Raw genomic sequence first — 15,751 nt, 5'->3', positions numbered from 1 at the left:
GTGTGTCAGGAAAAACATGAACGTACCGAGCAAGAACGCTCCTGAAATCAGAGTAAGGCTGCCGACATGGCAGAGTAAGATGGTCAGACATGAAAAAGCCTGCCTGCTGATTTAAAACTTTTAAGTAAAAATGCCCAAGAACAAAGAACAAAAATCAACAGAAATTTTCTGTGGATGAGGATAATCAATTGAAAAACATTCCTGATCAAATAAAAAAGAACATGATGTGAAGAGTCAGATGGCGCAGAGCAGAAATCACACAAGAGCAGAAGACATCGCATCAGAAACCAATAATCACAATCACACCAAAAGTAGAGATAGCATGTTGACAGTACAAAACTCACAATAAACAAGATGCAGTGAACTTAAAAGCATATTTATTTGAGCTGTACATTTGGAAAACCTGATGACACCCTAACAATTTTAAGTCCCAACTCCTAAAAGAAAAATACAGGGAGGAAATATTTATTCATCTAAATTTAAAGTGTCTTTTCAGCTTCAGTGCCGTGCATTTCCATTAGGCCTGGGAACACCAGCAGATACCTCAGAACATGGAAATAGATAGGTGACAATATTTTGTGGCAGTTCAACAGGGGTTTGAGATGGCATGGTCTCTCATGTTTACTGAGTTGAAAATTCTTCAATGCGTTTATTGGGTAGAGGTGTCATGCATGAGTACTTTGTTTCTTCTTCTTTTATATATATATATATATATATTCTTATCTATTTGTTGATCATTACAACAACAAATTATTTTGCCTTAGACATTATCTACAAAAGGAATGGAAAAAACTGTTTTCACTGCTGAAACAATTCAGGGCATCTAAAAGAACCTAATTCTGGGTAGCATTTAAAATAAACTATTTCAGGGCATTTAAAGCATGCATTCTTAAAAGAAAAAATTCTAAAGGAAAACTGTATTATTCGTCAAAATTCTGATTTAGGTCGTCATTCACAGCCAGTATCATTCTTTTCACCAGGCATCTGATATGAATGCATCACCCACGTTTGTGATCAGCTGACTGCCCTGATGGGAAATACAAGTTCTGGTACAGTGCAAGACACAACTGCACTGATCAGTGCACATGCCATCAGTATCTGTCATTTGGAACCTTAGCCTCTCTATCGCTGCATCCCATGTCACTTATCTTTCATGAGCCAATTCTTGACAACTGAGCAGACACATTTTGTCACCACAAAGGCCAGTTTCAGTGACTTCTATACCCTAGTTATATTGTTACATCATGTCATTTTGGATTCTACTTCAGCACCTGTCAATTGAACTTTGTCAGGCGACACTGCCCTTTGATCAAACCAGTTTAAACATCATCTTTGTGGATTAACCACCGCCAGAAGATGCAATCACTGATAAATGTGTTGTGGAACAGTTTCTAGAATTGCCGGAGTACCAGTTGGTTAAATCATCAAGAGGCTCTCCGCTCAGTTCTCCCATCATTTTTGCGAGCTGTATCATAAGCTGAACATTTCCAAAATTCTTGAACCAACCAGTCTGTTCAATTTGTCAGAATGCTTCTGAACCAGTCGATACCCACAGCCACATAATCAACTTGGTACTCCATAACAAAGAGGAATAAGGTCTTCTATCAATATTTAATACCACCACCCTAAGCACCCATCAGAGGTATTAAAGGACCAACAAATAAACAACAACAATAACAACAAAAAATCCTGAAAAAAAATGCAATAACCAAGAGGTAAAAGCATTAAACTTCCAATCCGAGGGTCCCGGTTTCCAATCTTGTTAACAGCACCTGGTGGGTAAAGGGTGGTGTAGGTTTTTTTCATATTTCCCTTGTCAAGATACGTGCAGACCAGCTTGTGCCTGAAACCCCTTCATGCATATACGCACGCAGAAGATCAAATATGCACATTAAAGATCCTGTAATCCATGTCAGTGGTGGGTTATATAACAAGAACATACCCAGCATGCACACCCCCGAAAACGGGATTATGGCTGCTTACATGGCAGGGTAAATGTACAAAATGGTCATACATGTAAATTGTTAAATGTCTGAGTATATGTGTGCGCGACTGAAACCTGATTGAATGACACAGGAAACGAATGATGAGCACCCAATGGCAGCTGTCGGTTGGCTCTACCCAAGTAGGAAGCTTGTGCAAATGACTCCATGTTTGTGATGGATTTAGCCCTTGGTCTCCCACCAAGGACAGGCACTATATGAGTATCCATATCATCATCTATTTCTTGACTTAGCCAAGCCTATTTCTCAATGCTTAATGAATATTTGAACCATCCTATTTTTTAATGTCTTGAGAGCATTTGAGCTTCAGAGCAGAGCTAGGAGCATCAGGAATATTGAAAGCTCTGCAAGCCCACATTCCTGTTTATCTATCTGGCATACATACTTAAGGCTGGTTCACTAAACAGCACCCCCCCCACCCTTCCCCCCCAAAAAAGGGGCGTTCATTTTATTCAACAGTGGCACAGAAGAGTAATCAAATCTTCAACAATACAGCCTGACATTATGCACAATGTGCAACACCAGACACAAGTCAGGGTGTGGCAGTTCATGCTTTCATACGATACTACCGAGTATAGTAAGTCCCTTTTTCATAAGAAAAAAAGAGTAGAAATAAAACATCTCTCATTACCACACCAAACTTAAACCCATTTCATTTTCAGTTAAAAAAACAACAACAACAACAACAAAAAAAAAAACCCCCCAAAAAAAACCAAACACACCCAAGGTTGAAATAAACATCTCTTGTCACTGTGTCACTTTCAAGTCCATTTTATTTTCAGATTAAAAAAAAAAAAGAAAAAAAAAAAGAGAAACCAAACACCCCCATGGTGGAAATAAACATCTCTGGTCACATTCTCCTCACAGACCCTCAATGCTAGTGCAGAGAAGGAGCAGTTTATCCAATGTCAGTGCAGTGCAGGAGCACTTCATCCAGACTCTGCCAATGCTGCTGTAGTTTTTACAAAGGGTAGTTGAGCATGACATCTTGTTTGGCCAGCTCCAGCAACATAGGATCGTCAAAGAACTTGTTGATGCTCACATCTTCACTCAGACCCTGTTGAAAGAGGAAATACAATACATCTGTACTCATCCGTCTGTAAATTAAATGCGCATCCTCAGACTATTCATTCAGCCCAAGGTGGAGTCCAACACATACAAAAACATGATAAATGTTGAACTAAAGGCGCTGTGTCACCACAACTATTGTGCCACTCAGCAATATGGTGACAACCAATGAACTATACTGTCACTGTCCTGCCACTGATGTGAACAAGGCAACTAGGTTTCAATCATGATGGGTGTGATTTTGCTACTGGACTTTTGTCCTGCATGTCTGCAAGGTCTGTGGTTTGGATCCTGGCAGTGCCTGGTGAGTTAAGGGTGGAGATTTATTCAGTCTCCATTGTGCAGACCATCTGGTATGTCTGGCATGTGTGAACTCTTGCAAAAGATCAAGTATGCTGGATAAAAATCCTGTTGCCCATGTCAGCATTTGGTGAGTTATAGAAACACAAACACACCCAGCGTACGCACACCCCTGAAAACAGGCTATGGCTGCTTAAAACAGAGGATAACCCCCCCCCCCATGAAACCATTAAAACCCACTCACTGGAATGAATGAGTATGGAAGTTGCAGCTAATGAACAAAAGCAGCATCAGCAGCTTCATTTATACTCAGGCTCTGCTTAGTCATTTTTCAGTGGGCAGAATCCATTGAAAGCTCAATTTATACTGGTCACATAAAAGGTGAAGATTGTCGCCAGTTAGTTCAGGCTGACTGTTGTCAATAAGAACAGAAGCAAAGAACCCAAACAGTGTAAGCAGCCATGGTATAATGCCAGAAAGATGGCTTGAGAGAAGAAAAAAAAGATCTTCATTCACCTTTCGTCGTCTTGTCTTGATCATGAATTCACGGGCAAGGTGAGTTGGCGGCTGGGGCTCCAGAGGACGGATGATGATGCTCTTGTCCAATGGGTCACCAGGCACAATCTGCATCATGACAGGGAATTAGAGCACCACGAGGAAGAAGTCAAGGTATAAATTGATGCACACATTTCAAAAAGTAACACACTGCAGTGAGAAAAGACTGCTATAAAGAACACAGTTCAATAGGTTGGTGACTGGAAACATTATTTTTTCTTCTGTGTTTATTCCAGATTTTGAGCTGGCAGACAAAGTATTTCCAGGGAAAATAATTTAGTGAAAATTTACCATGGATAAACACAAACACAGACAACTGAAATACTGGGTTATTACACAGATTCAAACTGTTCACATGTGTGAACCAAAACACTGCACATGACCCTACCTGCCAATGATGAAAAACGGACAGACAGAAGGCCTGTCCCTGTGTGTGTGTCCTCAGATCTGTCTCAAAACCAAAGGAGTCGATGGCCGGAAGGAAAGCTTTGATGGTGTACAAGGGAGAACCTGGAACTGGGGCATCTTGTGTCACATGACCTCTGAAACAACCAACCTCAGGTCACTGAATACTGACTGTAATAACAAATGAATGAGTGGGGGTAAGTGTGAGTGAGAGTGAGAGAGAGAGTGCATGCATGCATGCATGCGTGCGTGCATGTATGTGTTCAAATGGTTGATTTTTCAAATATATTAATCATAAAATAGGAAAACTTTGAAATTTCAAAATTCAACTTCCTTTATCATTCATTATTCTTGACTGATGGGGAACCTCCCCCTCCCCTTTCCTTCTGCATGCATAAGAAACACAAGAAAAAAATCCACTCTCAAATATGATACTAAACCTTTTCAAACTGTCATTGATAACAACATACCACAACAGTTACTAACAACCACACACATTGGACACTACAAGCTTCAAGTATTCCTGCTTTTGACACAAATCTGTTGTTTTAATTTCTTGCTTTGAACCCCCCTTCTTCCATCTTTGCAAGCAAAACTGAACGCCATCTTCTCATGTAACAAGATCGATCAAAATGATTCACACTAGATATCAGATCACCGCCTGGACATTACTGCCATAATAAATACACCTAGCATGATCTTCTCATGACAGAATTCACCAAGCACACAGGTTCCCACCTCCTCTTTGCCAGCACTGTGTACACTGCAGATACACAGTCCGCCGGTGCCAACACCTCCACGAAACAGTATGGCTCCATCATCCTGGGTGTAGCCTGGTCACAAACAAACACTAATGATTTTATCTAGATATATATATATATTTTCAATTCTATTCAGACGAAGCCAAGTCCCTTATTGAAGGGGATGACACTGAAACAGGATAAAGAACAAAAACGTGATACAATAAATCAACAACAAAAATCAACCAAAAATAGCCAGTTAAAATATTCAACATCATATGCTGTTATGTATTTTTATCTTTTCACCAATGTCACCATGGTAATGAATCTGAAACACTTGACAAGACAAGACATCTCCAAACAGTGCTGTCTGCGACTAAGTACCGTGCAGCCCTAGATTACATACAAGCCACAGTGTTAAGTGGTCAGCTAGGGTGGTTAAGGTTTTAATCCCATCAGAGCCGTTTTCAGACCAGTCTTGTTTATCATGGGCTGAAACGAGAAAAGAGGGATCACACACTTCTGTATCACCCATGTCTTGATTGAATCTTTTCAAGTGCTGCTGAAATTATTTGATGAACGCTGCCAGCATTTGTATTTCTCAGGCTATAGAGTGGCCTCGTTTCATTTGAATAAATAATGCCAGCTTCCCTTGGACTGCTGGCACTCAGATTGTTACAACATGAATCTGTGTCGAGTAAAATCAGGATGACTGAGATGACAGTAACATTACTAAGGCCTGGGAGAAGTATCGGCAAAGAGGGAGAGAAAGGGTGGGAGAGGGAGACAGAGAGACACAGATAGAAGAAATTTTAAAACAGTCCTTCAACATCTGATGAGGGAATGTCAAGCTCAACTACAGCAGTCACTCCTTTCTGTCACAGAACTTGTGGATGAAAAGGAAAAAAAAAGCCTTTTAACCATTATACACCTAACCTGCCCAATGTCGACTTGCAGTGTAACACCTGAAACTGCCTGGTACCGCTGTCTAAACACGTGTTTGGTGTCATATACGGTACCATGTCAAACTGATGCAAACTAGGCCCATGTGCTTAATATGGATGCAGCCATTGTTGTTTACATAAACAAAGACTCTCGTGAGATTCACAGCCTCATTTTTGGCACTTCCTGCCATGCATTTTGCACTTTTCAGAGTCTGATTTGCTTGAATTTTGACAAAGTTGTGAATTTTTAAAGTTGCAGGACGAGTTTCATGATTGCTGAGAGCTTTAGCGTAATCTGAATGCCAATTCTGAAGATGACTTTGAACCGTTTTTATGATTTTTGCATTAGAATCTTGTAAAAATTGATTGAACTTAGTGACCTAGATATTGACTGACAGAATTTTGCTGACAATCAGAGTGAAGTTGGTCACTTGAATGTGAATTGATCGCCGGACCTCCGAAATCATGAATCAAACGCCGGACCTCCAAAATCGATACTGTCAGAGAGTCAGTCTTGATTTCACTGATATTTATTGGTGTTCTGCACAATCTTCATGATTGTGCTAGTTCAGTGGAATATACTACTGATCTGGTAAAGTTTTGCCAAAGTTTTGAAGTTTCAAAGTTGCAAGATGAGTTGGATGACTGTCGATTGTAGTAGCCTAATCCGAACAATCATTCTGAAGATGATTTCTGTGTGAGAATTTTGTAAAAGTCGATCCTACTGAGTGACCCACACATCCACTGACTGAGTTTTACCGATATTGAGAGTGTAGTTGATACTTGAGTGTGAACTGATCACCGGACTTCCAAAATCGTGAATCGATCACTGGACCTCCGAAATCATGAATCAATCGCTGGACCTCCGAAATCATAAATTGATCACCAGACCGTCGGAATCAATATAGTCAGTCGTTGATTGCACGGATACTTACTGGCATTCTGCATGATCTTCCTGATTTTGCTGGTTATATGGGTTATGTTTTTCTTTTCATTATGGAGAAATTACATGTGAGGTAGGTTTGTTGTTTGTTTTTGTTTGTTTGCTGTTGTTTTTCTCCCGACCATCACAGGAAAACACACCATCCCTCAAAATGAAAAGAACATAAAAAAAAGAAAAAGAATTAAAAAAAAGAAAGAAAAAAGATGTGTTAGAAGTCACTGCAGACCAGATAAACTTATTTCAAAGAAAATCATACTGTAATTAAAAGAATTTTTTTCAAAGCTGACCATCAAATTTGACACATTTATTTTTTTTGTGTGTAAATATAAAACAACATGAGCCTGGAAACAAAAATTCTTTTGCAACTTTATTATGTGTAGAATGCAGGAAAAATAAACATGTGCAACAAAAGAAGGTAAATATATTTTTAATCAATGTTTATAATTACCCACTATCGAAAATCTCAAGAGAAATTTGCCTTGGCAGGGGATTTCAGGGGTGATTAGTGCTGAGCATCCAAGGGGTAAGAGGGTTAAAATGAAAGACCTATACTCTAAGAAATAAAATGTCAAACCATAAGGAAGGCAGAATAGGCCACACGGCGGGCGGTGGGAATGATCTGACCACCCCCACGATGAATGGGCTCTCCAGCAATGGTGGCATCCAGAATCTTGAACTTCACATTGCGGATAGCTGTTCAAACACAAGTAGTCCCATAAAGTATTTATCTCAAAAACAATAATCAACAAACAAACACACACAGAAATGAAAAACTGGCAGAAAAAAGCATCTTCTAACATACACAAATTAAGTGTCAATCATTAAAGTATACTAGTTGCATAAATCAGTCACAAAAAGATACATTTCACAAACAAATATCAAACATACACACACACAAAAAAAAAATAAAGTGTCAATCAAAAAACTATAATATATGCATACATCATGATGTCCAATGCTTCCATACACTGTCTTGCTTATTCAAGTCATAGCAAAGCACAGACAGCATAGCAATCACAAACATTTAGATTTTGTGCTGGCTGTGTCTGAATCACAGGGGTACATGACAACAAATGGAATAGCCCTGTTCAATTCATCTCAAGTCCAAACAGGTCACCATTCTAAGAACTACAATCTTCACTTTCTGTTAAAATTGGTACAGCTTCCATTCTCATTTGTGGACAAAGCGCATAAACACATTTTCCCACTTACACACAGAGAGAAAGAGTAAGAATCCTTCACTGTAAAAGACTTACGTTCATCACACAGTGGTCCCTCTCTGGTGGCCCACTGAAATCCCTGTACTATGCTGTCCTTGACGGCACTCAGCAGATTTTTGTCCACCTGTCACAAATATTTTGCATATTTATTTTTTTAACCTTTTACACATAAATCACAAATTCAAAATGTTCATGTCTGAAAAAACAAACACCCCCCCCACCCCCCAAAAAAAACCCCTTTGATTATGAAATATGCACATCCATGACTTCTCATTCATTTCTGATATATAACAGGAACCAAGTAAATCCTTGCAAAATGCACAACATCTTTCAATTCCCCAGCCATCTTAGACCATACACATGATAGTCATGTCTAGCTATGATCATTAGAACAGCATGAGAGGAAACTGCTGTCCAGACTATCTGGGCTAGAATCTGATTATAGCAGAGAGTTACATCCCCACTCTCTAAGGCAAGAAGGCTTTAGGACAGTTGGTTTTGGGATGGTCCCTGAAAGCCAATGAAACCTGAAGGCTGCAGCACTAAGAGCCAGTGCAATCTTGCATCCTTGTTTGAGAGCCATAGTCCTTCACAAAAGACTACGCTGGAAATGAATTCCTATTGCAATGGAGAAACCATTGATCTTACAGCTCTCACTTTGCGGTTGGCCCAACTGTAAGCTTATGTGATTCTTCGACATAAGTGGAGCATTGAGCGTATTTTACAAGAATAAGCAGTTGCTGCCAAATCATCACAGACCTCGGAAGGCAGTGTGTCATCCACCAGGATGTTGGGGCCTGTGGCGTCAGGACCAAAGGCCCAGATGGAACGAGCAGCCAGGATATCCCACTCGTACTTGGTCTGGAAGAACTCTCCCAGCTTCTTGCGGGGCCAAGAGATCTGAACAGCCTCGTTTTCAATATCCTCCGCCAGACCCTTCTCCAGGGGCTCTGCTATCATCGTCAGCTTGTTCCTGGTCACACACACACAGCCAGAACAGATGATAATAATAACATAATAATAACAGTTACTTAAAGGGCACTCTATTCAGAAAACTACTCTAGGTGCACTTTACATAAAAAATGCATATACATGCCAAAATGAACCTAGGAAACTATACACGCACACAACACAAAATTTTTCTTTTTTGCATTATAGTAAGTGGTGTCCAACTATGACCACCTGAACAGCTGAGGAGGCATCTGGTGTCCTGACTCTCTGGGCTAGAATTTGATTATAGTGGACAGTGTCTTGCCCAAGTTACATGCCCACTCTCTTGGCCAAGAGGATTTCAGGACAGTTGGCATTGGGATGGTTCCAAAAGGCCAACTAGCCCCAAAGGCTGCAGCACAAAGAGTCAGTGCAATCTTGCCTCCTAATTTCAATGTCAAAGTCTTCACAAAAGACTAAGCTGTAAATGACTTCCCATTGCAGCGGAGAAACCATTGATCATACAGCTCTCACTCTGCTGTTGGCCCAGCTGTGAGCTTATGATACACAATGCATCTATACATACAAGCATACGGTGAAACATACATATACACATAATCACCTCCCACACACGCATACTCACACATTCTCCCATGTGCGATAATATGTGCATACATGCATTCGTATTCACACACTGTCAAGCATATCACATGTACAGAAGTATATACTATTTGGATGAACATGTCGCAATTATTACTGAAATCATGCTAATAACATTTCCTGCTGGAAAACAACCATTCATGTCAGAAAGTCTGAAATGCTTGGCATAAGGCCATTACTTAAGATAAACATATTTCTAAAAAATTACCAAAAAAAATCTAAATGCCTGAAAAAAAAGAGAGGAAAAACAAATTACAAGACTGATACTAGTGATAATACAATCAATATAAAACAAAACAAAAACATATCAAGTGATAATACCACTGAAAAATAAATAACATTACATTGACAACACCAAAATAACAACAAGAACAACAAAAAACAAGCACACAATAACATACACACACCTGTTAATATCATTATGTTATTTCTTCTTCTTCTTCTTCTGCGTTGTGGGCTGCTGCAACTCCCACGTTCACTCGTATGTACACGAGTGGGCTTTTACGTGTATGACCGTTTTTACCCCGCCATGTAGGCAGCCATACTCCATTTTCGGGGGTGTGCATGCTGGGTATGTTCTTGTTTCCACAACCCACTGAACACTGACATGGATTACAGGATCTTTAATGTGCGTATTTGATCTTCTGCTTGCATATACACACGAAGGGGGTTCAGGCACTAGCAGGTCTGCACATATGTTGACCTGGGAGATCATAAAAATCTCCACCCTTCACCCACCAGGCGCCGTCACTGTGATTCGAACCTGGGACCCTCAGACTGACAGTCCAACGCTTTAACTACTTGGCTATTGCACCCGTCATCATTATGTTACAAAATGGATCTGTGTACACACATTTAAATCAAATTATCAAGTCTAACAAATCATTGTTTTACAACAGATTCTTATTTTGTGCATGGAGATATTTTCTTCAGCAAAGTCATCAAAAAGACTGCCTCATTGCAGGCTAAGAGATCAACAGGTGTATCAAGCAACATTTGATGAAACTAAAAGTCTTTGGGACTGATACTGTACATATATTTTTACACTACTCAATGATCAATCACCAGGGTATTGTTTACCCTTTCCTGACAGGTGCCATAATATAAATGTCTAGAGTAATGGACTTGCACTCTGAGGGTCCTAATATCAGCGCCTTAAGGATTAAGGGTGGAAATTATTTTTTTCCAATCTCTAAGATCAAATAAGCACTGACCTGTTTGCACCTTAATCCCTTTCTTGTATACACACATATATAAAAGATGAAATATGCACTTAAAGTTCTCATAATTCATGTCATCATTTGGTGTATTATGGAAAAGAGCATGCACACTTCCAGTAACATTGGATAAGTGGCTGAGTGACAAAGCTGATGAGATCCAGGGATAAGCTGACAGGCACGATATGAAGAGGTTCTATGATGCCTTAAAAGAAGTCTACAGCCCCACATCCTCAGGATCATCCCCCCTCCTCAGTGCAGATGGGAATACCTTGATCACTGAGAGGGAGAAAATTCTCGAATGCTGGGCTGAGCACTTCAACAGTGTCTTAAATCGCCCTTCCTCCATAAATGATGAAGCCATAGACTGTCTCCCACAAGTCCCCATCAACAAAGCACTGGACGATCTGCCAACACTTCTTGAGATCCAGAAAGCAATCCGTCTGCTATCCAGTGGCAAAGCACCTGGCTCAGACTCCATACCAGCAGAGGTCTACAAGGATGGGGGCACTGTGCTGACTGAGAAACTCCATCAGCTGTACTCACTCATGTGGAAAGAAGAGACGATCCCCCAGGATTTCAAAGATGCATCTATCATTCACTTGTACAAGCGAAAGGGGAACCGGCGAGCCTGAGATAACCAACGGGGCATTTCCTTGCTCTCCATTGCAGGCAAGATACTTGCCAGGATCCTACTAAACCGCCTCACAGCACACCTTGACCAAGGTCATTTGCCTGAGAACCAATGTGGATTCTGGAAAGAGCGTGGAACCACCGATATGGTGTTTGCTGCAAGGCAGCTGCAAGAGAAATGTCAGAAGTGAGTAGAGAGGGACTGTGGAAAATCATGGCCAAGTACAGATGCCCTCGGAAATTTATTTCCTTGGTCAGCCAATTCCGTGAAGGCATGAAGGCTCGAGTCCAGGACAATGGCGAAACATCTGTTCCTTTTCCTGTCACAAATGGTGTCAAGCAAGGCTGCGTCCTGGCTCCAACACTGTTCAGCCTCATGTTCTCTGCAATGCTTACTGATGCCTTCAGAGATGGCGATGCTGGAATCAGCCTAAAGTACTGAACAGATGGCAAGCTGTTTAACCTCAGAAGGCTTCAAGCAAAAACGAAGGTCATGACAGACATCATCAGAGACTTTTTGTTTGCTGATGATTGTGCCCTCAACGCTGGATCTGAAGCTGACATGCAACTCAGCGTCAACAAGTTTGCCACTGCCAGCAGGATCTTCGGCCTTACCATCAGCACGAGGAAAACTGAAGTTCTCCATCAGCCAGCCCCAGGGAAACCCTACGTTGAGCCCAACATCACAGTCAACGGTCAGAAACTCAGTGCGGTGGAGCGGTTCACATACCTTGGCAGCACACTGTCATGAAATGCGACCATCGACGATGAAGTGAACGTCAGGATTGCAAGAGCAAGCGCAACTTTTGGTAGACTCTATGCAAATGTCTGGAACAGAAGAGGCATTGGTCTTGAGACCAAGCTAAAGGTCTACAGAGCAGTAGTTCTCCCCACACTACTGTACGCCTGCGAAACTTGGACAGTGTACCAACGACACACCAAGAAGCTGAAACACTTCCACACAACATGCCTCAGGAAGCTACTGAACATCAAGTGGCAAGACAGGACCCCAGACACAGGGGTGCTTGCAAAAGCCACCCTTCCCAGCATCTTCACCATCCTGATGCAGTCCCAGCTTCGCTGGGCTGGACACGTGGCGCGCATGCCAGACCATCGGCTGCCCAAAAGGCTCTTCTATGGCGAGCTGCAACAAGGGAAGAGATCACACGGAGGTCAGAAGAAGCGCTTCAGAGATACTCTGAAAGTCTCACTGAAAGCGTTTGATATCAACCCTGACTCCTGGGAGGAATCTGCAGTGGACTGTGACAAATGGCGTGCTGCTGTGCACAAAGGCGCCAAGTTGTGCGAGGCCAACAGGACTGCTGCAGCTGTTCAGAAGAGGCAGGCCAGAAAGTCACGGGCAAACAAGCTCCCTGACAATGATATGCCTGTCTTTGTCTGCCCCAACTGTCAGCGAACATTTCGTGCGCAGATTAGACTATTCAGCCATCTGCGCATTCACAGATAGATTCATGAGCATCCCCCCCACCCCCCACCACCACCCTCCCCCTATCCCCCAGCTGGATGACAACGATGGTCATCATCGATCTCGATGGACACACACCACCATGGCTACCCCGATTAATGGCAGTATAAAAATGGTCATAAAAGCCCACTAGAAAATGGGAGTGAACATCTTTTTATATTCTTGCATTCTCATCCAAATTAATTTACACTGAACGTTACTCCAGCTAAAATTTTCTCCTCCCCCAATCTCTGTCCCTCCTAACAAAGAAAAGTTCAACACACAAGACAAATGACAGAAGACAAATGAAAAAAATCAATGTTTTGGGAGCTCACTTTTTGTTTGGAGTTTCAGCAAAGCATTTCAGAGATGATGTTTCAACCACTGTTTCACAGAAGGAGACCACAGGATCAGCCACCTTGATATCTGTAACCAAATTGATTTTTTTTTTTGCTGATTAAACTCAAAACACCAGAGATACTATTTTTTTGTCCTTGAGTTAAAACACAAACTGAAAGAAAGGAGACAAGCAAAACATCAAATGTTTTTCATTTGTCACACAAATCATATCATTAGCAAAATACATACACAGTATAGCAATGTATGTGGCATATATATTGTACATATAGAAAAGCACCATACCTATGTATAAATTTACATGCCTTCTGCTTACTGAATGGCTTTGAATGGGCAGGAGGAAAATCATGTTTGTACAATAAGCTTGAAAATAACAAACTTGTTCAATAACGATGTGACCAATGCTATGTAAAGGCGCTAATTGGCGGAACAAGAAAACTTGGGGACATCTCATTACACCATTATCCACAAATTTTCCCCCCAAGAGAAACGCTGGCTGTAACCTACAACAGTTTTGACCCAGTACAGTATTACGGAGCCTAATATTCATTTTCAGTTCTTTGTGTACATGTGACAGAGACCTAAAATCCCAGACTCACCCTCTACACTTCTACAATATACTGACCTCCCCTCTGTAGGGAGTCATGACATTAACTGGATCCTGAAGTCCTGGTTGAAACATGTCCTGATACTGGTAGAAACCCAAAGTCCTCATTTTCTACACTGGTTGAAGCCTGAAGTTCTGATGCTGGATGTAACCTGAACCCCTTAAACTTGTTGAAACCTGTCCTAGCAAAAACCTGCACTGACACAGGTTGAAACCTCATTCCTACATTGATTGAAACTACTGTAAAGTTCGGTCTATTGAGTGCACTGGTATATAAGCCGCACCCACTAAATTTAGGAAAAAATTTAACTTCATACATACACAAGCCGCACTGGCTTATAAGCCGCACTTATTTCCGGTACCGGAATACATACCGATACTACAGAAAAGCTGTCAATACTGTAGGTTATGAAATAAACACAAGCGGGAACAACACAAAGAAAAACAAGCGAAAATATTGCTGGTGCCACAAACAAAAAGAAAAAAAAAAGAACACAACGAAAATAAGATCCATAATTTAGCGATAGTCACATTTATTCAACGTCATCCTGCAAACTGAATCCACTGAAATCTTTGTCTTCAGTGTCCGAGTTGAAGAGAACCAGCACAGCTTACTCCGCCATCTTGTCACTGACTTCAGCCTCGCTTTCACTTCATGAACATGAACGCTAAGTGGGGGTCGCTGCTGGTTCGCCACTTGCACTGTCGTCTGCTAGGTCGATTGTCTTCAATTTGAAGCCTGCATCATAGGCATTATGTCGTGTTTTCGGCATGATGAGGGTGTACGCTTGAGCAGAGTACAACTGAATGCTGATCTGAAGGCTTTAATGTGTGGGGATTTGATTTATAAAACATGAACAGTTAGCACACTATAGTGAAGATCATCCAAAAATTCATGGACAGAAATCATGATTTTGGTGAGTTGAAAGGCAGCTAAGAATAGACGAGAACGTGACACTCCCGGGATTGTTAAAATCCTCAAATAAGCCGCATCATTGTATAAGCCGCAGAGGTTGAAGCAGAGGTATTTCAGTTTCACTTTCACTTTCTCAAGGAGGCGTCACTGCGTTCGGACAAATCCATACATGCTACACCACATCTGTTGAGCAGATGCCTAACCAGCAGCATAACCCAACGCGCTTAGTCAGGCCTTGAGTGCATGCTTACATATTTGTGTACCTATGAAAGTGGATTTCATTTTACGTAATTTCGCCAGAGGACAACACTCTCGTTGCCATGGGTTCTTTTTCAGTGCGCCAAGTGCGTGCTGCACACGGGACCTCGGTTTGTCGTCTCATCCGAAAGACTAGACGCTCAGTTTGATTTTCCAGTCAAACTTAGGAGAAAGGGCGAGAGCGGGATTCGAACCCACACCCTCACGGACTCTCTGTATTGGCAGCTGAGCGTCTTAACCATTCTGCCACCTTGTCGTGGCTTATAGACCGATTTTACGGTAACTTATGAACTGACACTGGCTGATATCTGAGACTGACATTCTTACAGTTAACACTGGTTGACACTGGGATATCCTTAGACTGGGTTGAAACTGACACTGGCTGATATCTGAGACTGACATTCTTACAGTTAACACTGGTTGAAATTGGGATATCCTTAGACTGGGTTGAAACTATGTTCTAACACTGGTTAAAATCTGATGTCTGATGAAACCAGACATCCTTACACTGGCTAGGACCTTAAGTTCTT

General features: G+C 41.4%; 1 protein-coding gene across 1 annotated transcript in view; it reads right to left on the bottom strand.

Moving 5' to 3' along the window:
* Positions 1-360: 360 nt before the first annotated feature.
* The window catches only part of LOC143301224 (116 kDa U5 small nuclear ribonucleoprotein component-like), a 33,319-nt gene continuing 17,928 nt past the window's right edge, over positions 361-15,751 (bottom strand). The window contains exons 21-28 of the mRNA XM_076615356.1: positions 13,419-13,509; positions 8,938-9,151; positions 8,215-8,302; positions 7,533-7,651; positions 5,070-5,164; positions 4,315-4,468; positions 3,888-3,995; positions 361-3,060 (exon numbers count right to left, since the gene is read on the bottom strand). Of these exons, the coding sequence (XP_076471471.1) occupies positions 2,965-3,060; positions 3,888-3,995; positions 4,315-4,468; positions 5,070-5,164; positions 7,533-7,651; positions 8,215-8,302; positions 8,938-9,151; positions 13,419-13,509 (965 nt within the window). The 3' untranslated portion in view covers positions 361-2,964. The remainder of the gene's footprint in view (positions 3,061-3,887; positions 3,996-4,314; positions 4,469-5,069; positions 5,165-7,532; positions 7,652-8,214; positions 8,303-8,937; positions 9,152-13,418; positions 13,510-15,751) is intronic.

Source organism: Babylonia areolata, chromosome 2 (assembly GCF_041734735.1).
Source record: "Babylonia areolata isolate BAREFJ2019XMU chromosome 2, ASM4173473v1, whole genome shotgun sequence".
NCBI lineage: Eukaryota > Metazoa > Mollusca > Gastropoda > Neogastropoda > Buccinidae > Babylonia > Babylonia areolata.
Note: the sequence above shows the minus strand (reverse complement) of the source record. Positions and strands in the feature narration are given on the sequence as shown.